At 40.9% G+C, this 21,912-nt stretch overlaps 2 protein-coding genes across 2 annotated transcripts; both read right to left on the bottom strand.

Annotated features, from left to right (window-relative positions):
- Window positions 1-472: 472 nt before the first annotated feature.
- LOC141808256 (acetylcholine receptor subunit alpha) lies at window positions 473-10,707 on the bottom strand. Its single transcript, XM_074694770.1, has 10 exons — window positions 10,633-10,707; window positions 6,168-6,263; window positions 4,954-5,096; window positions 4,820-4,864; window positions 4,180-4,289; window positions 3,555-3,750; window positions 2,549-2,786; window positions 1,277-1,500; window positions 907-1,143; window positions 473-829 (listed from the first exon to the last, which is right to left on the bottom strand). The coding sequence occupies exons 2-10, from the start codon at window positions 6,208-6,210 to the stop codon at window positions 701-703; spliced, it is 1,365 nt and encodes a 454-aa protein (XP_074550871.1). The 5' UTR covers window positions 6,211-6,263; window positions 10,633-10,707; the 3' UTR covers window positions 473-700.
- A 532-nt stretch (window positions 10,708-11,239) lies between these two features.
- Window positions 11,240-21,624, bottom strand: chn1 (chimerin 1). The gene is made up of 7 exons (XM_074695564.1): window positions 20,936-21,624; window positions 19,404-19,488; window positions 16,440-16,613; window positions 14,599-14,676; window positions 13,775-13,912; window positions 12,457-12,562; window positions 11,240-12,059 (listed from the first exon to the last, which is right to left on the bottom strand). The coding sequence occupies exons 1-7, from the start codon at window positions 21,185-21,187 to the stop codon at window positions 11,888-11,890; spliced, it is 1,005 nt and encodes a 334-aa protein (XP_074551665.1). The 5' UTR covers window positions 21,188-21,624; the 3' UTR covers window positions 11,240-11,887.
- Between the last annotated feature and the right edge of the window lie 288 nt (window positions 21,625-21,912).

The following is a 21,912-nucleotide window of genomic DNA, read 5'->3' as shown; positions in this document are numbered from 1 at the left end:
CTCCAGGCCCCTCCAGGCCCCCCAGACTGTGCCAAGTGCACCCCCCTAATCAGATCTTAGGGTCTTAGAAGTACCGCGTGTCAAAATTGCTTCATAAACTTAGTTTGGCACAGGAGATCATGAGTCAGTAGATCGAGATCTTTGCATTCTCATGACTACCTCTACTTTTTTTTGTTTGCTTGTTATTCAACATGTTTTTGTTTGTGCCAGCATGAGTACACCTGAAACTGCTTTTTTCCACATCTTAAGCATCTTGTCAGACCAGGAAAGTATGCAAAAGTAAGCCAAAACTTATGATTACTTCATTTCATTTTTTTATTATGATGGTGAAAAATTCAAAATGTGCAACACTGATCATTAAATGTAAAGTCACAGACATGAGAGAGGCAGTGACAAACATTATCTGACAAAAACACAAAAATCAGTAACCTTGAAAAACATTTATTTATGTTCCCTGTAAATAAGTCGGATATTTTCTCCTTTGTTGAATTATTAAACAATTGTAAATATTAAAATATCCCATTAAAAAAAGAAAAGCAGCACTTTTCTGTCAGAAAACAGAGCACAGATACATGAACTTGTACAAACATAAATAGGAGCGTTCTTCAAACACCTAAAAGCAAACAAACCAAGACGTCAGCATGCAAAATATGAGCTATAACAGAGAAGTTAAACTAGTCTAACATGAGAGCACCAGCCCTCAAAGCATGCTCAGCTCAATGAGACGGCCTGCAAACACTCCTAATGTGCCGATGAGACACACAGCCATGAAGACACAGAGCAGAATGTGATCCAACACCATCGCCACAAACTTCCACTCCTCTGCAGCCTGCACAGAAAAAAAGAGAGTGTCACATGACTGGTAAAACAAAGAGAAAGCGACATGTTAGGAGTAGGAAAGCCTACATTGTTAGATTCCTCGTCTGATTTCATGGTCTCTGCGATGTATTTGATTCCTTCAATGGCACTGCGGACATCAGGGTTTTGGGTGATGGGGGACTGGTAGGGGACAGGAATGGATTGGTTGCCAGAGATGTCTGAGATGTCAAAATCAGCACCGTAGATGTTCTTGGTCTGCTTTTCTTTTCCTGGTCGTTTCATTGTTGAGAAGAACATGATGTTTGGAATGGTTTCAATGAAAACCTACCGTAAAAAACAGAGGGAATGTCACCTGTCACCACCAGATGGCAGTACAATACAGTTAAAGAAACAGTAAGTGATGTTTTCCAAAGCATGCACAGATGGAAAATAGACAAAGTTTATGTCTTTTACTTACCTTGCGAACCCAGTCGGGCATGGTGTGAGTGCTTGGTGAGCGATGGTGGGTGTTGATGACGATGACGGTGATGATAATAGAGGCAATGACAAAGACCATAGTGAAGAGCATGTACTTCCCAATGAGAGGTACAGCGCTGGAGGTAGACGGGATCAGCTCCACGATAACCAGCAGGAACACAGTGAGGGACAGCAAGACGGAAATACTGAGGGTCATCTTCTCACCTGAGGGACGCAACAAAACATCTTTGTGCAAAAACCGACTCAAAAAAAAAAAGGTCAAAACTTATAACAAGGCACAGACTGTTTTTCAATTAGCAGGTGCATTATGAGGGATATTTGTGATTTGTTAACATTCAGGCATGTAATTCTAAGTCTGGAAAGGATGTAAGGTTCAATAAGATTTGTTATGAAATAGGGGAAAGCTTCCATTTATTATGCAACCTGCTGCCTGTGTGATATCAGAATGATCCTTTGTGCAGTAACGTTAACAGGTCTGAGAAACACCTTGTAGATCCAGGTTCAGATTACTTTGTTTGGACCGACAGTTACGTAAAAGGCGTTAAAATATCCCAAAACCAGGTCATGGTACAGACCAAATAACAATCTTATTAAACTGCTTCAAAGCTGATGAGAGCCGTTCTCTGGCTTAAACACTTTGCTTTCAAAACCGCCCAATCACCAATCAACAACACATCAACAGCGCGATTCAGTCATGGAAGAAAACCTCACTGAAAGAGCGAGAGCCCTCTTTGATGCTGTTTCTCAAACCAACAATAGCCCACGTAAACAGATTCTGACACCATTTCAAGAATAAAATGCAAGACATGTTGTTTTTGTTGCTCAGTAAGAGAGCGGTTATCCCAGAGAGAGCGTCTTTTGGTGCCAGCTTCTCATCCACACTTCCCTGTCAGCAGTCATATCAGAAACGGGGATCAAGTGATGTATTATACATTAAAGCAAAGGCCTGCTTTCAGACATGACAGCACAGAGGGACCCTGGGTAATGAGGCAGACCCACATACTGGGAGGAGGGCCAGATGTGCACACAGGCAGAGAAGTTCTAAGCTTGGGATGTAGGGACACCTCCAACTGACAAGGAGAATTAGGAACAAGGATCGAGGGTACTTACAGCTCATCTGTAGTTTTAATTCACCCTGTCATGTTTTTGTCCATGAAAGAGCTTTTTTCATGTACTGCTTGATGTAACTTCTTCTGATTCTCTTTGTTTCATACCAGACAGGAGACAAAATCAAGTCTGAGTGTCCACTCACCAGAGTCTGTCGGGAGGTAGAAGACCAGTCCAGTCAGGAAGGAGAAGAGCATGCAGGGGATGATGACGTTGACGATGAAGTACAGTGGGAGCCTCAGCATGAGGAAATGGTAGGTGATGTCCAGGTAAGGGGTTTCAGGGCAGCAGGCGTAGTACACCCAGTGCTTCCAGCCGCGGAAATCCTTCATCACCCACTCTCCACTTTCCATGAAGTTACTCAGATCAGGGCGGTCACTGTCCTGGTGTGGGGAAGAGAAACACACGGGTGACTGAAGGACAGAATCTGTTTTTGCAGGCACACTTTGAGTAGACCTTTATTTACCATCAACATTAAATTGAGATATAACAATGAATGTGTAGATGTTTGCTTTTCTTTTCTTTTTTGGTGAGTTTCACTGTGCTTAAAGAAAAATAACTTAAAGAGATGTAATTCAGCTTGACTTATTGTATGTGCTCTAAAAAAAAATTGATAATAAGTAAATTGCAAAGACATCTACGTTTCTTCAACAGCTGTAAAAGCAGTTTTGGATTAAGGAAATTGCCGTTTTGGAAAAAAAAATCCTTTTCTAAGAGTTAGATGTGGGAAATACTGTCAGTCCCAGGGGGGAGTAGTTTTTCAACAAGTGACCCCCTTCATGGCCCAATTGGTGAAAAACTCAGGCTAAAGTGCCCTCTTTGGAGCCAAAACATGTGCAAAAGTGCCCACTCTGGTGGCAAAAAAAGCACACTGTAGATGCTTTTTTTTCTTTTCTTTTCTTTTTGCCCCTATCCTTTAAAGAGTCAGTGCACACCACTGCATCCTGGTTTCCAAACCATAAAGAACATCTTTGTTAGCTGTTCTAATTTATGAGGCATATTTTTACCCTTTGTCTGGCAGCTTGTTTGTCCTGTGGCTTCGTGTTAAGGTTAGCTAAACCTGCTGCTTTCTTGCTTTGTGTTTAACTGATATCCAAAGAGTCTTTTCATCATTTGCAAAATGTATTTCTGTGATTGATTTGATGAATTACAGGATTAACAACGACCAGGTTTCCATCGTAGGTCCAGGTCCCCAGCTTCATACTGCAGTTCTGGAGGTCAAAGGGGAAATGCAGCACGATAATTTCACAGTAGCTCTTAAAGATGGCAGGGGGGTTCCACGTGATCAGCCCTGTGTGCTCCAGCAACACTTTGGTCTCATGAACAATGGCAAAATCCCCATCAGCACTGCAGGCAGAGACAAACACAGGTGACATCAGTGTTGGAGATAATAAGTTAAATATTAACACAAGGGGACATCAGCGCCTGAGGACGGGTGCAGCACAGCCAACCAGGGCGACACTTGGCACAAGTTGTCGCGGCAGCAAGGCTGGTTGTCAGGGAAAAGCAGCAGTGTGTCAGAAGCAGCATATGGTGGGAGGAGGGGGGAGGACCTGCTATACGGTCCAGATTTAGCCTAATGAAATCTGAGCTTTCACACATTCCAAACTGGTATATAGGAAAGTGTGACCCCCCCATAGCATCACTGACAGGTGTGCTGATTGTTTCTACAAGTCGGGATATTTTAGGTCACTCAGAGCTTACAGTGATTGAAAAAAAAAAGGTTTCAGGAAAATAAAAGTCATGACATGGATTAAATATAGCCTGATAACATACTTGTTGTAGAGGACCAGATCAGGGCGCCAAATGTCAGTGGAGGGAACTCTGATCTTTCTGATGCCGCCGTAATCCTCTGGGTTCCACTTCAAGTTCACATCTGTCCATTGCTGAAAAAAGAGACAGAGAAAAGCGTGGAAACAATGCAGCAATGTCAACTAGAGTGAAAAAAAAATAAAAACATGAGTACATCAAGGAAGATCGAGCAGGCTGAGATGGTAAATCTTTAAAATAAAGACAGGATTTTCTAAAAAGGATTTGTTTGGAGAGGATTTCGAGAACCTGAGTATGCTTCTTTAAATCTTTTAGAGGAAAATCAACAATAAGACAAAGAATTAATCCTTCAAAGAGTGATAAACAAAATGAACAACAAAAGACCAGGATTAGAGACCCTGAGTATGTAATCTGAAGATGGTGTTTTGTTTTCGCAGTACATTTGTCACTACTGAATCTTCATTTGCTTTAAAATTTAGATCTTCACATATTTCAACTGAATTTCTAGGCTTATTAATGTTTTTTTCTTTCAGTTTAGAGAGTCATTCTCAGGCATCCAGAATAAGAGTTATTACTGCCCCTGCTTTTGCTTTTTTTTTAGCCCTCAGCAGTGTCACACAGAGTGTTTTTGGGGGAGCTTTCCAACCTGTTTCAGTCGCACATTGCTGCTGACGATTTGGCTGACCTCATCCTGCAAGTGCAGATAAATATGTTTAGACAGCTGATGACAGCGAATCTTAATACACATAGGCTGAAATCTTATGCGACATGAGACCTCACCACACTGATGAGCTGGATGAGCTGAAGGCCCACAGTTACGACCACTGGGTCCTTAAAGTGAGTGACAGGACGTACAACCTTGTTGTACCCCGTGAAGATGTTTTTGACCAGACGTGTTTCATCTGAAGAGGCCCAAGCAGCACCTGGAGAGTACAAGAACACATACAGGTTATTTAGACAAGATAGGGAAATGTGTTCCTCTCTACTCCCCAGGGTGCCTCTGGAAAATCATTATGCTGAGTCAAAGTCAAACGTTGCTTTGAGAACATCTGATACCTGGAGTGAGATCATTTGTAGAGTTGAAAATAGACGTGACACGTGGTTCAGGTTCAAGATGTCTGTGAATGTATGTAAGTAGGGTGCCCACTTCAGATGTGTTTACAGTGTGAAAGCTTCAGCTTGGTGTGCAGATTTTCATATTATTGATTTTAAAGCTTCTATAAGGAGTTTTTATCTGTCTTTTGAACAGACTGAACTAAACTCTGAAGCCTTTGTGTGGCCAAAAATATCAGGGACAAAATATCAACTGTTTAGAGTATTTACATGTACAGGACATGGACAGGAAAAGCACTTGGAAAAGAGTCATCTCTTGTCCGAAGGAGGCAAAATGAACACCCACAGCTTTAATGTTTACATTTTTAATTCTGTTAATGTATTTTAAATGATGTGATATATTTTATGATCTGCCAGCTTTCCCAGTTGAAAACACTTTCAACCACATGATTTAAAACCTGTAGTACACATTAAGTACGGATATCACGTTGTTATATATATAGGATCCAGATGCAGCAATGCTACATTTGAGCACATGATAGCACTGCTTTGAGCTGCTTAATAGAGATGTTCTCTTAAATACTTTCTGCTGTATATCTGTCACACGCCACAGCAGGATCCCCTTTCATTTTTCAGAAGACCTTGAAATGAAGGTCATTCTGCACCAACATGTTGTTTCAATGGTTGAGCAGTTCTCGAGACGTGTAGATCAGCTGACTAAGAAGCTGTTTGAATGCAAGTTTGCAGGTGGTATCATGTAGCGACAGACAGGCAAAAGGTTGAGAAGAAATATGAAAAGAGCGCACATGCTCCTGTCAATCAAGAAGTTGGTCAGTAGAGAATAAAAGTTGCTCATTGGTTTTTTATCAGAATAAGAGCATTTAGAGTGATCACTGGCTAGTATCTTACACATATCTCTGTACTTTCAAACAAGTTCTTACCTGCAAGAACGACCAGATGAAAAATAAAGACAGAAGTATTCATCCTCGCCAACAAACGTAGGCACCCAAAACCAGGATCCAACTTCCACCCTCCCCCTGTTGAGAACCGGAGAATTAAAAAGGTTTGGCCCACCTAAAACATTCTTCCAGCGCTGGCAAATTGCTCGGTGTACAACCTCCAACTCTGCACTGGCAGTCTAGTTATTATTGTCTGACAGCGGATGTGAGCAACTGGCTGCCAATGTTTGTCATTTGAGAGGGCCACATTCTCTGTCATCTGTTATAAGATCAACATGCCAGAGTAATCCAGTACTGAAATATCCCATCGTGAACTTGGCCACACACAACCTCGAGGTGCAAAGACAAGACACAGACTCAGAGCAATATTTGTTTTCTATTAGGGGATTAATCTTTAATGACACAGGGATCTCTGTATATTTATTTATGTGTGTTCACAAAAAGCATGCTGGGTACCTTGAAGATTGAAAGATGTTTCTTCGGTGCTGGTTTGGCCTAGTGGTTGAAGATGACCCAAGTGCAGACAAATCAAAGAACTTCTTTAACAAATAACAAAAATCCAAAATCAGGAAAAAAAAATCAAGGGGAAAAAAATCCCTTGTATTGACCAAACAAACTGTCAGTAATAATAATAAACTTTATGTGTAAAACACTTTTCAAAACTTGGTTACAAAGTGCCTCACAAAATGAAAATGAACAGTAAAACAGAAATAAAAAAATAATGTGAGGGCAAGAACACAACCACATATTTAACAGTAAAGCATAAAACAATATAAAAAGGTAAAAAAAAAAAAATAATAATAATAAAAAAATAAATAAATAAAAATAAAAAAAAAGAAAAAAAGAAAAAAAGAAAAGAAAACACCAGGGGAAAAAAGTAAAGCATCAGAAAATTAATTTAAAAAAAAAAAAAAAAAAAAAACATTAAAACAACTCTGACTACATTAGATACCAGAATCCACAGATCTCGTCTATGACATTGCCTGATAAAAAATGTTAAGACTTTTGGGTAAAAAATTGGAATAAATGCAACATTTTGAGGATTTAAAATAAAGCAAAAGGGGAACAGAAAAAAGACACAGAAGGCTAATGAAACACGGCTTTGAGAGGAAACACAGGCAAAACTGATTAGTGCAGTCCAAGTGGAGGGAAACACAAGGACAGGAAGTCAAACTCCTCCACAGGGAGCAAGAACTACAAAATAAAACAGGAAACACAGAAAAAGACATGAATAAATATCAAGAGAAGTCGGATTTTCCATGCAGCAAATGCAAAAATGTTGAAATGCCAGGCTGAAGGTAGAAAATGAGAAAAGTAAGCAGAAGCTGATAAACCCATGTGTGTGTCCTTGTTTCTGATTGTTCCTGAATGGGAAGAAATGTTGAAAATATTGAATAGTCATCTTAAAAGTGTAAGGGTTAAATTGCTGTTTAGTATTTCAACATAATGAAGTAAAAGAAAAATAATGAACCAAAGAGAAAACTCAGCAAAACTTTGAAATCTAACATGATTCTTTGTCCAATTTCTATCATGATGATGTGATAATCTGTTGATTTTGAATTTAGATGAGATACCAAAAATCAGTGACGGCTGAGAAAAACTAAATATCTAAAAAGCCATTTGCTGTTTGGATAAGTCCTTTGCTTGACTTAAGCTAGCCAACATTTTTAATTCTTAAGTTTATTTTGTAGGGTATGAAAGTTGGTCTACTTGTTCGAAAAGACCAAAGACTCTGTGAGTCCATAAAATGTGCAAAAATATAGAAAGCTATGTCATTTATCTCAGCCAAGCCTACAACAAAGATTTTGACAGTCAATCTAGAGTAAATGTTTTCAATCCCAGTGCCACATAACTTGAGTGAAGAACATCTGAGATACAGTGAATCTTTATCCTCTGCTATGAAAAAATATGAGAATGGAAGAATAAACACAGAACACCACGTGACACTGTTTTTTTTTTCAACTCAACAATAAAATCAGATATTCAGATGTTTCTAATAACATGTTTTTGTTGAGACCAGGTGCTCCTCCCATGCCTCCCTTTGTCTCCACACCACCCCACTCTGTCAGGCCCGTGATGGGTCAGGCAACTCAATTTCCTCACATCCCCACTCCGTTCAATCAGCCAGTCACTCAACCACAAGTCTCATTCATCTCACTTAAGGACAAATGACCATTTTGGCAATGTCTGAATTAAGAGAGATTTGTCCCAACCCTCCCCCTTCTCTCCCTGCCTCTCCCCAATCACTCAGGCCACCTGAGTTTAGGCCACGTGAGCACCAAGACTGAAACAAGGGACAAGCTGGCATTGTATCTGCTCAGCCGGACTCTTCTGGTGCTCCGTCCAGTGTTAATTACAACACTTTGAAGGCACGCAGCACCAATCCTGGTCTCTGGAGGACAGTGAGCCGTGTGTTTTATATCTGCTCTGTTAGTGATTAAATGTTCATTGAATCTGAATAAAAGCGTTCATGTAACATTGGCAGGGGCTGGCTAAAAACTGGACAACATACTGGATGTTTCTGCCTCGATGAAGATTAAGAGGATTAGGGTTTTCAAAGGAGAGATTATTTTTCATGTTTAGTAATAGATTTTCCATGATCTTAGAGAATAAATATAGAAACTTAAATGATATATATTTGATCTGAAAATTCTACGTTGAATTTTAACTCCTATCTGGTGTTGTATTTCTACTTTCTGGTTTACAATGAAGCTCAAAGATGGTAATTTAACAGAATAAATGTTTCTACATTTTACATTTCATGAAGGCCTCTTCATGGATCAACTTGGTATTTCTCAAAATTTCAACATTCATACATGTATTCAGGTCAGCTGTTTGCAGGGTGAAAAGCATTACCATCCAGTCAACAGAGAAAGGTCACTTATCTCATGGATCACAGCCTTTCAAATTTACTCTCATTACTGTGAATGAGGCACATCCAGCGCACAATACATCTGCACACATTACTCCTGCACGCTGCTATCTGACTGAAAGATAGAGCACTCGATTGCCTCGTCGGCGTGGTGTTCACCTCCTTTCACAGTCAATGATAAATGTAGATGAAGATATGATGTTTTTAAAACGGCTGATAATGGCGAGGGAGGCTGAACGCTTGGATGAAAATCCAATTTTGCCACACAATCAGAAGAGACAGGTCTGGATTTGGCTCAGTGTGATGTGGTCACAGAATCCCATGACAAATGTCAGCTATGACTGCTTCCCTGGAGATTTTTTTTTAATAAAAGAAAAAAAAACATGAAGCTTTGGAACAGCTGGGTCTGAAACTACAGATAACATATGGAGCCAAACACTGAGGTCACATCACTGAAAGTTTCACAGAGAATGGAAACACCTCACATGTCCATGCTTTTAGAAAATATTTAATAAACTTGAACCCTATAATGAGGACACCATTTAAATAAGTCCTGTTGATTCGCTTTTCCTCAACAGTGTGACACAGTGATCGTGTAATGAGCCCCCGATGGCTGTGCATGGCTGGTTCCATGAAATTGCCATGAAAGACATAACCTGTGGGTAATTAAAACTCAAATGCATAAATTTAATGTGACAATGTTTCCACACATTTCCAGTAATGAACAGTCTCTCAAGTGCCGGAGTGGAGTAGCCGGGGGTGCTGTGTGTTTGGTTTTAATCTCACACTGAATTAGAGTGACTGACGGGTTGTTAGCTGGCTGGATGTGAAGTCACATGATGTGCTGCTCTTAGGCATGACCTGTCCCTCTCAATATGCAGAGTGGAGGACAATCAGTCCTTTCTTCTGGCATAAATATGACCATGAGTTATTCATATTTAGTGATAATTTTAAGGACACAGCTGCTTTTGATGCTATTTTATACTGCTAATAAATTCCATGAAAATGCTAATAACAAACTCGTCTCTGTGTCTTTAAAGTCCTAAATAACTCTTTATTGGGAACTTCAAGCTCATTAGTTTAAAAGGGAAATCACAGAGGAGGTCATGTGTTTGTTTTTATCTCTCAAAGAGTAGAATCTGAATTTTACTGAGCCCCTTAGGTGCCACAGAGAACAAAAATATTCGTGTACATGAGATACTAAAACGTGTGCACGATATATTTAAATGTGCGCACGAAATACTTATTCGCGCGCATGATTAAGCTAAATCATGCGCGCGATATATATTAAGACATGCGCACGAAGTAGTGTTATTTACCACATTTTGACTTGTCCTTGTCATTGTCCACTACGGCTTCCCGTAGTGACGTCGGGTGTTTACAAACACACAAAATGGAGAGAGGAAGTGAGCTCGTTAACTTGTACTTCCACCTCGTAATGTCATATAATGACATTCTTGCTGCTCTTGCCATGAGAGATGGAATAATCTAAAGTCTGAGAACTTTACTGCGCATACTGAGAGACAACAGGCTCAGCCGGCGCAAAGAGTACTCAAGCTAAGGGACTGTACATACCTGCACTCCAACATTCACTGACACAGCTAAAGTTGGCTGGTTACTGCGATATTTCAGTCGAGCATGGCTGTCTTCTTCTTCTTCTTCGTTTGTAACGGCAGCTGACAACAATATATTATGGGGCATTACCGCCATCTACTGATGAGCCCGGCTGTCTGTTGTCGCTTGCCTGTTTAATTAAAGCATGCGCACATTTTAACTATCTCGTGCGCCGGTTTTAGCTAAAATGTGCGCACGAATAAGTATCTCGTGCGCACGATTTATATTTGTCTCTTCTCTGTGGAACCTTAGGGGCTCCATAGAATTTCGTTTCTTTTTCTTTTCTTTTTTTTATATTATATAAAGTATATAATTTTAAAGTATATATTTTTTCTAATACCTGCTATAACAATTAGCACTGAAGTTAACATTACTGTGTATTACAGATGTGGCATGCTAACCAAACTAGCTTCAATAGAAGCAAATCCGTCAGCATCCGTTTATCCACCTCTAGATGTGAGACTTGTGATCATTTATCCATAAAATCAGTCAAAGATGGATTTTTACGTACTGTTTATAACATATTAAATAATTCATATCACTTAAAGCACTTTGTAGCCAGAGAAAGGTTTAATAAATTAAAGTACTCATGCACAAGGTGTGTACAAAACATTACAGTACAAAATTAAACTCACAAATATTGCTGTTTAACAATAAAAATGTTAAGGACAAGCAGATGCACCAGTGTACACATTAACAGGAAAGGCTCATTCAACTACTTCAGGTTACATAGAAACAGTTGAAGAGATAAAAAAATACATCAGAAAGGCATCATAAAAAGTACCCCAGAAAAATCAGTAGCTTATTTTTACATCCAGCTATACAAAGTTTCACAGAAAGAAAAAAAAACTGCACAGCAGGCTGCTGGGAATGTGAACTACAGCTAGTAGAGAACAGACAAAAAAAGCAAAGATCACAGCGCTACACGATCTGAACACATGCTGGGTTACCACTACAAAGCAACAAAGACCTCGCTCCATGCAGGCTGGCCTGTCAGCTTCTGGAAATCCCCCGACAAAAATGGGGAGACATAGAGTACGCACAAGTGTGAAGTTCATCGCCCACACCCAACACAGGGGAGGAGAGATGTTAGGGCAGCACTAGTCCATACGCAGGGCATTTAAAAAAATGTAACAATAAATGTCAGACAAACAGTCGTTCAAGTCTTTACACAAAGATTGATTAGACAGCTGTGCTATAAAGTCCTGATCTGTGTTCAGAAGAGCACGTCTTCCTTTTTAATGAGCAGCTCCACCACCTGCCGCTGGTAGCGGATGTCGTTCAGTGCTGTCATGGCGTCCAGGTTTGGAGCGCGCATGAGGGTGGGACCGAAAATGATGGCGAGGTTCTCTGCGTTCATTAGGTTAGTTTCTTCATTCTGTGTCACCCTGAAAGTCAGTGTTTGGAGTTAGAAAAATGATGAACATCTAGAAAACATAAAAATTGCAGCTTTGCAGAGGAGGGGCATGAATAAATTTGCTATGAAATATCTTCTGGGTTCATTTTGGGATGTTTACTGGACATTTCTGTCATTCTTGATCTTTAATACACAAAAGTTATAACTTTCTGGGACATTTTTCCTACTTCATACACATTTCCTCTGATTTTTGCAAAGAGAAAGATGAAGATGCTAGAGACTCAAGCTGCTCCCTGGAGGTCAAACAGTGAATGGCTACAAGCTCCTGGAACTTTGAATGAATCATCAAAAATGGACGATATAATTGAATAAAAAGGAAACACAAACCAAAAAGAAAATTTCACTTGTAGTCTGACTGCATGACTCACCTTTTTAAGTGCGCCATGAGGTACTTCAAAGTGTCATTGTGGGATGGCGGCAGCAGAGCAAGAGCCTCACGGAAAGCTTCTAGTTTCTTCTCTGGATCGGTGAGCTCTGCATGAAAACAGAGGGAAGTGGGCTGTTACCTCGTGTACTTAGCAGTGCTAAATTTGGCTGCCTAATGTTTAGTCAAATGTTGTGTTTTTTACTTGCAGTTAAGATCTCTTCTTATTACCCTGTTTTTATATTGTTTTTCTTAGAAATGTATTGGGCTTAAAAACAGGAACTTAAGGGTCAAATTTTGTACTTCCCAAGTGTACAATGGGAAAAATGAAATTTTATCAAGTGTTTTTGTCTCATTTTCAATCAATGTTGTTTTCAGACTTGATATGAGTCACATTCACCAGATCAGTCCAGAAAAATGTCTTGTTTCAAGTTGTTTAAAGACAAAAAAGGCCTAAATTGCTTGTTACAAAAAAAAATTGCCAATGGAACAAGAGAAAAGTTTTTTGTTCTAAGGCGTTGATCTAGTTTTAAGCAAATGTTTGAGCAATTTTTTCTTGTTTCATTAGACATTTTCTTTTACTTGTTATAAGCAATTCAGACCTCATTTTTGTCTTTAAACAACTTGAAACAAGATATTTTTCTGGACTGGTGAGTTAAATGTGGCCTACATCAGGCATAACAAGACAATATGTACTTCATATGAGACAAAAACACTTGATAAGATTTCACTTTTTTGCAGTGTAAACGTGTTATTATGACAATAAAGCTTCTTAAATCTTGAATCTTAAATCTAGGGGGGGCATAATATCATCGCTTACTTCTATCTGCTGTGTTTTTCTAATTAGAACACTACTTTGAGTACTTCAGTATCATACAAGATTCATTTCTCAGGCTACATTTTCTAATTTTCTACAGAAGCTGGAAAAAAAACAGGAGGTTTTACCACTCTTCAATCACAACACATTTTTAAATCAGAGGCAAGAGCTGAAACAGGAAATCAGCTGATTATGTGAAAGTGAACAACAGGTAAGAAAGTGCCTCTCACTACACCCCCAAACACTTCAGCTCCAACAAGATTTTTGCTTTGTTCAGATTTGTTAGAAGACACTGAAACAGACTCCAGTACATACAGATGTTTCTACTCCTCAGCTCACATTGTCATGCACACAAAGTGATTTCCACATGAACCAAAGTTAACACCAGATTCAGAGGCCATAAACTGCAATCATGGATGTTTACAGTCTTAAACTGGAGCAGGATACTCTCTGAAACAGGTGTGTGTTTGTGTGTTTGTGACTAATTTGTTCAGTCACAACTCACTTGCAGCCTCAATGAACCTCGGGTAAGCGTCGTACGAGATGATGGGAACAGGCAAATCCCTCAGGTACAGTTTCAGAGCACCCGTGATGATATTGATGTCTTCATAGGCGTTCACTGAGATGTCTGTCTTCTCGCCATCTGTGTGGTGAAATAAGAGACAAGAAGAGGTGTTAAAAAAATAAAAAAGGAGAAAGTGATTGAAGTGATTTTTGTTCCTGAGGGTGTTAAACAAACTTTACCTGCTCTGTATTTTGCAAAGTAGCTGCTATCATCCGCCTGGCCTGTTTAAGTCTGACTTTCCTTCAGTTCTGCATGCTTTGTGGAGAGGCCGTGGCCTACTTGTGTTGGCAGACTGAACATCACAGTGCTGTGAGCTGGAATGACACTCTGTCATGGATGATCTCCCACATGCCGATCTGGCTCGGAGTTTAGCCCAGTGCTGCGGGCTTTTTTCTTACAGTTAAAATTCACACTGCACTGGGCCAAGACAGGCTCATTCTCAATAAGTCTACTACTGAATCCCAACACAGCGAAGAGCTTTTTTTACACAGCGGCTGTGTTTAAGGCAGTGAGAGTACAGCCATGGTTAGTATCCCCTGAGGTCTCTCCCTGTCTGTCCAGACTGCATGAGAGCGACTTGTCAGGATTGGATCTGCGCTCCCAGATGGGCTGTAATCCTTCTCGAATGTGTCACTTTTTCATTAATTTAAAATGGCATGTGAGTCCCATGTAAACATATGAAAGCACGCAATGTCACTCACTGTCTCTAGTGGAGAGGAGTCCATAAAACGGTTACAACACACAGAACAAAAAGGAACACATACCTTTGTCAAACGCTGTCTTGACTTCCTCCACAGAATCGCTGAATCCGGATATTCTGTAGAGGCCTTCAGACTTCAGTCCTTGAGGAACAAACAGGAAATAAACAACCTTTCAGGCATCGTCACGGCTGTCAAGAGTAATGTAGAAAAATTCACCTGCATGCATCGCCCTGGGTGATTTAGAAAACACCATTAAACGCTCTTAAATATGCATAAGAAATTAAGGAGAAAATGTCCCACAATGACACACAACGCAACAACATGGGCAGATGCAAATAGTTTTCTGCATCACCGGGCAAAATAATAAAGACATAAATCAAAGTTAGCCACAGACGTGTTTTAGAGGGCACACAATGAGGGAGCAATGAGTTTCCTACAAGGCTGAATGATTTAACTGAAATGCAATCAAATAAGGCAGCAGGAAACAGAGTAATGTATTCCTCATTACACACCAACAATCACCAGGCGCACACTCATCACTCCTCTCGGTCATCAGAAATCATTAACTCGGTTAGTGCTGTAATCAGGGTTTGAACACAACGCTCTCTATAAAAACTAAAAGACATACACATTAGGACAAAGGTTGTAAAGTTGAAAAACTGGATTTTAGAATCACATCCAGAGTGAATGTTTTGTGAGACACATGTTGACATTCATCTCAGTTCTGCACCAAAGAAAAAACTCAGCTCAAGAATACTTTTTCCTTAAAACTGAATTAATACTGAATTAATACTGTATTATTATATTGTTATTTATGCATATTTTTGAAGACAAAGGTGTAGAAGTCTGTGTTTGCATTTTAACCCCCTGAATGAGGTTAGTTAATCCCTTATTTACATATTGAGAGTCTTTTACACAACAAAGCCTTGTTTGTTTATTGGACAGAAGATTAGGGGTTTAATAATCTGTGCTGCTCAGATTCATTTGATCAAATTTTGTTATGTTCGCATGTTTGGTTAAAACCATAGGCTGTAAAAAAAAAATGGACGTCATCTTGTTTGGCTCAAAGTGAGGTCGCCACAAAAACTGCTCCCCCTGGTGGCTGGCTGCAGTATAGGTCAAAAAATCCGGCTCTCCAGTCATTCCAGATGGGCTGTGGTCAAACTTTAAAAAATCATTACACCTTGTAGAAATGTTTCTCACGTCCGATTATTGTGTTGATTTGAAGATATCATTTGGCTGTCTTGTATTCAAGTTCTCTTTTTTTTCTTAAAAGTTTCGGTTTCATTAGTTACAAGAGGTTTAAAACAAGGCTTTAGGTTATGTTTAATGATGATTGACAGCTGCCTTTCTTGTGTGTTTTTTCCAGGGATTGTAAAATATGTCTGTAGGTAGAGTCAAGAAAAGATAAGACTCTCCTGGCTCTACTCAGATTCTCCCACAATCCCTCATAGTCTCTACTGCGCAGACTGTGGCCATACAATTGCTACCAATGGCTGCACATGTGACGGAGGTATTTTGGCTTTAAAACCGTACAATGGTAGATGGCAGAGTCACTCCACTCTATATACAGTCTATGTTTAAAAACAATAGAGTTCCTCAGTTTGATTGGTTGAATTCAAGAAAATAAATAGGGATGAAAGACTTGAATTTTCAACCAACATAAGCGATAATTTCAATCAGACTTTTTTGAGTTCATTATGAACTTCTTTATGAGAAAACCTAAAATGACACCTTGGATTTCTAACTGCATGAAGGTTTCATCAATCTCACTTTTAAGTTTTCTATTGCTTGTCAGGTTTTTATCATTCTGGTCCCTACTTTGCTTCCATAATTTCTTCGTTTCAGTTTCCAACACATAAAATATTGTACAACACATTCACTCCTACAGCTCCTGAACGAACCTCTGGACTCGATCTCTCGTATGCACATGTCCACCACCATGGGCCGCGCTGTGTTGTAAGCCTTCACCAGGGTCGTGAGGTCACAGCTGTACACTTTACGGATGTGTCGCAGATCCGGTTTGCAGTCGTTGGGCACCAGAGGTGAGCACTGTTTGTGGACGTTCAAACCACAATCTACAGGAAAATAACACAAACAAGACGTTTAGATCATCTCCTGCTATTAAAGGAGTAGGCATCAAAAATGAACTATTTCTACCCAAACTCAACCCCAGCTGAATTATCTCCTGTGGATGAGTCGTAATATCCACAAACTGAAGACTATTATGTAAATTCACAATCAACATCAGGTTCATTTTGAATTGGTTGGCTGGTTTCCTGTGTGTTTTGGCTTGAAGTGATGGGTTAATTCCCTCGATCAATATTTGGCCTCTAAATGTCCCACAGTCACCAGAGAGCTCCTCTGTCCTCTACAGTCACCTTCAGCTGTGGATAGATTCAAAGTCACCTCTAAAAGGGATGTTTAATGATTAAAGAGCCATGATTTACAAAAGACAAGACATTTAGTGCCTAATATTTCATGAAATGTATGAAAGGTTTTACTTTATAGCTTAAAAATGTGTTTCTTGATCATTAAAAGAGGCTTAATCTGCTTTACGGTCAGAAAATTATGAGGAATTGGGTTTTCAGTTTTCTTCATATGACATTTTCAGATGTAGACGATCCTCACTGGGTGTTCAAACTGTGTATTAGTCCTCATGTCAGTGTAAGTATCCCAACACAGCAAACAGGGCCTGGGGCACAGCTGTTTGAGGGCAGGATTCACCTTGTCGGGGAGCAGAGGAGCCCGTGGTGAGCGGGGACTGCTGCTCAGCTTTGTAACAGAGGACGCATGCAGGGAATTAGAGGAACAGAGAAAAAAACACTGTAGCCTGCAGGAGGGAGAGTCAGAGCTGCTGTGTGCTCCATTCTCCTCCAAATCCAAAGCTCGCACACAATGGCTGAGGAAGCAGCAATCGAGGCGCTGCGGGCTACACTAGACCTACTTTCCCAGACTAAAATGGGGCAGCTCTTCAAGCTCTTAGATCTTTTGAGCAGTCTCCAAGTTCTGAGGGGGTTTCTTCTTTTTTTTGGACAAAGCCATGTGCCTTTAAATCCAAAAACATACAAAATAACATCCCTATCCCTCATAAGAGCTGTTACTTCTATGAATACTAAATAAAAATACCCCCAGAAGCGGGGAAACCATGCTTCTGTGGGCCCTCAGACGTTATTTAGATTAATATGGGTCCCCGGAGAAATTCACCCCGCCCGCTTTTCTATGCATTGATGCAGAAATGTAATTACTTTAAGAGATGATTCTCTTAAGGATATGAGACAGGCGGTGAAATAGAGCAGGGCCTGTCATCACACACAGGTCTGCTGCTGAGCTCCTGGTGTCCCTGTGAGGTCCCAGTGAGGTCCCAGTGGGACGGGTGAGGGTGAGAAAGGGGCCCGTGGGACCATCAGGATCCTGGAGACAAGGGATGTGGCTCTGGAGCATCATGAGCTCTCTGTTTTTGTGGTGAGGAGGCGGCACATCAGTTTGTCTAAAGAGCTCTGAGGATGTTAATGTCTTATCATCAGCGGAGTTTCCAGTTCAAACCAGTTTCTCTTTGCTGGATTTAAAAAAACACACAAAAAAAGCAGCTCTTGCATTTGTTAGATGGTGAAGTTTTACCACCAAGTATTTCCAGTTAAAGAGGGGTTGAGCTGCTTGACCCAGCTCCTCGGCTGAAGCTGCTGAATTTTAATGTGTGTGGAAATGGAGCTCTTTCCCCACGCTCCCAGCTCCGCTCCTCATTAAAGAGACATGCCAGCTTTGTTTTCCTTCATGGGGCATGATGGGACGAGGCTGTGGGGGGGGGGCGTACTCTGATGAGGAAATGTGGCACAACAAGCTCAAGCAGAGGCTGGCTTCCTGGCTCTCAGCCAAAACCAGTTCACACATACAAAAAGAAAAAAAAGGGGGTGGAGGGGGTGGGAGGAGATTTTCCTTCTTTTTTTGGGGTATGCAAATGTGAGCATCATGTGAGACTTCTCTGCCCTACATTCTGCTGGCTGCGGTCGAGTCTGAAGGAATGACGGGGATAAGAGTTTATAAAGATTGGCTCCAGACATTATGTTGCCTTTTCTTTCTATTGTTGTCAGCTTTCAAAATCAAGACATTAATAATTGATGTCAGAGCTCGCGCAGTTTTGTGTGACACACTTTGTTTCATCAATAAAACATCATAGGCGCACACACAGGCTGTATTATCGCTGGGATGTGGAAGGATTTCTGACAGCAGCTGCAGCCAAAACAGAAATCTAATCAGAGATTTGGACAAAAAAAGAGAAATTGACAGAAACAGTTACCTCGCTGTCAAATGACTGACGCCTTGTATGCAAAAAAGCTGTGGAGGAAAATGTATGAGTGAGCCTGGAAGACATCATTTTTGCTTCTTGAGCTGATTGTTGCATGCACGCAGAAAGAGTTCATCCATTAAAATCATGAGGCTGGAAACATAGAAGACCTTTGTTTCTGTTGAAATAAAAAAAGAAACAAACCCTGGGCTTAAAAATGAAAACGCTTATCATAATTCCTCAAAAAAGATTAGGAAAGATTTGTGTTTTGTTTATATGATTGTTCTGAAACTCTCTCCTCTTCTTGCTTACCGTTATTAATCTGTTCACACAGAACGTCAGGAAGAAAAAGAGGTCATAAACGAAGTATTAAAAACGGTGTCAAATGGTCGTTACATCATTGCTTTAGAGCCCTTATTTCTATGTGTTATACAACCCTTTAATCCACAAACTACTGTTACTGGGATTGTGGATTAAACTGTCATAATCCAACTCCAGATGCACAAAAAAAAACTAAGCAGCATATTCACAGATGCTCACCTCGTATGTGATTTATATAAGAGAAAGTCTGAACAAGTTGTACCTGCACATTTGACCCCCTGAGCCATCAGTCCCCACATGAAGCTGGCACAGTGTTCACACCAGTGCGGCCCCCTGAAGGTGTGGACCTGCATCAGACAGAGAGAGACTCATATTAGTGATAAAGGGTTAGTGACACCACAAAAAGAGGCACAGAGAACAGCAGGGAGTCTTAGGGTGCTGCCATCTCAAATGAGGTGTAGGAGGAGGATCGTGTGTGTGTGTGTGTGTGTGTGTGTGTGTGTGTGGAGGAGGAGGATTGTTGTTCAAAAACACATCCATGCTGTGACAGCTGCAGCCATGGTGTCACAGCGTGGGTTTGACACTTTCACCGAGGGTGAAAAAGGTGCGAGTCGTCAGGGAGATTCGTTATGGGGACAGGAAAGGGATTCCCTGCTCGCTGCACCAGGTAACAACAGCTCAGCCAATCAGAGAGGCCGCTGGGAGCAGGAGGAGGCACAGGAGTCACATTATGGCTGCTGAAGGGGAGCCACATGAGGGTACTGATCATGTTTACAGCAGAAAACATACAGGAAGTTGTATCCAGTCTGCAGGTTGTTTACAACCAGGAGTTTTTATGGTCTTGTTTGGGCTTTTGCTTTTAAATCATCAATCACACACTAGATGCTAGAGGAGGAAACTGGTGTTAGTTTTAGATTTAAAAGTATCCAAGGTTTTTATAATTTTACACGTCATACAATAATAAATATTGACTATCTTCTTTGGTTTCATTGTATAAACCTGTATAAAAACATTTGGGAATTTGTAACAGGATTAAATTTGTCTGCGAGACATTGTTTAGTCCATCGAATGAAGCTGTTTTTGACTCATATTATGATGTAAACCATTGTTTTATTGTTTGTGATACATACTTCCTGTTAATACATGAGAGAAGCCATTTGTAGAAGCCCGTACGCCAGGATTAATTTATCTGAAAGCCTGGGGTTTTGAAAATGGGTCAAACTGTATTTTAATTAAAAAACTGAACCCCACAGCGTCTGAAAGGCTTACTGTAGCAGCCACATGTTTGTGTATGTTTCTTTACTATGAAATCACTCAACCTTTATGTTATCATGTGGGATCCGCTTCAAGGACTCTGTACACATCTTCTTCTACAGTCGGTGGTTAAAATGCAATATTCAGCAGCCCATAGGCAAAACGACAGCAGAAAGAGTTTCATCAGCATCATCAGTTTAAAGGCCCTGAAGCTCATTTTTCACCTGCTGCTCTCCATCATTAAGCAGCCAAACTAGCAGAGTGAGCCAGAGCCAAACAGGGAAACACTCCTCCACTGTTTCCCCTCTCCATCCGCCTAATCTCTCCATCTGCTGCTCAAACTAACAGCAGCACTCCACAGACCACCCAACAGATTCTCTTTTGATAAAAGCTCACTGGACGGCTCTGTTTTTCATCCCCTCTACTCCTCCTCCTCCTCCTCTTTTCATTTCCCACTTCAGCCCTCAGGCCACACATGATGAAATTAAAGCACTAATTTCGAAAAGAGGGGAAAAATGACCCGAGTTGTTAAGCTCTTACCTTGAAGTTGTGGACTTTATCAGATCTGGGCGTCCGCTCACTCTCCTTCAGTGAAGCTCTGCGCACCAGTGAGGTGAGCTGTGAATAGGCGAAGAGTTTAAGTGGCTGCCAGAAAGTGGCTGGAGGTTTCTGTGGCCCCATCCTCATCCCCAGAGCTGCAGCCAGAATATCCTCCTGATTGGCCTCCCGCTTGGCCTTTTGCACCAGGGACTTCTCTTCTTTGTGAACCTCGTAGGACTCTCTAGATGGCATCCTGGTGCTGCGGTGTCCCAAACCAAACCTCAGAAGGGGGAAAGTCCTCAAAAATGACAGGAAAACCCTTTGATGCTCAAGGCAAGTCGGAATCAAAAGATGTTACTCTCATTGTCCCAAAAACTTTGCAGCCAAATGTTTAAAAATTTAAGAATGAGATGAGGAAGTCATAAAAAAGCAGAGAAAAACAACAGTGGTCCCTTTTAAATCCTCTCTCAGCAGTGACAGTAGATCAAGTGGAGCCTCTGTGATAGCAGTGCCAGGTTTTATACAAAAGAGGAGCAGCACTGGGTGCTCATGTGCTTCTCTGGGAACGTGTATGCAGATGAGCTGAGTGCTGGAGCTAATCCTCTCCTCCCTGTGCAGAGCTGATATTCTCCCTGGAACAGACACACACACTCTGTTGTGTGTGGATGCTGTCAGGGCGGGCAGAGCGAGGAGGAGGAGTACAAGAAGAGTGGGGGAGGACCCTGTAGTAGTAGCTGCGGATTAAATGGATTCCCCACCAGCCAATCACAGCGAGGAAACACCAGCTTTATAGTATCCTGCATCCCCGCCCCCCACACTACCATCTCCTTCGGATATGAGGGGAGGATGAAATGAGAGTGGGATGATAATGAGCAATGAATGAGTCATGCATCAGGAGTGGGCTGCTGCTGCTGCCTGCGCAGTTTGCGACAGCAGTGGAGCCGTTAGAGGGGAGCTATTTTCAAAAACGGGTTGCC

This window comes from Halichoeres trimaculatus, unplaced genomic scaffold (genome assembly GCF_033239565.1).
Source record: "Halichoeres trimaculatus isolate MK-OKI-2021-1 unplaced genomic scaffold, fHalTri1.1 fHalTri1_scaffold_19, whole genome shotgun sequence".
NCBI classification, from domain to species: Eukaryota; Metazoa; Chordata; class Actinopteri; order Labriformes; family Labridae; genus Halichoeres; species Halichoeres trimaculatus.
The sequence above is the reverse complement of the archived record's forward strand: the minus strand, read 5'-3'. Positions and strand labels throughout refer to the sequence as shown.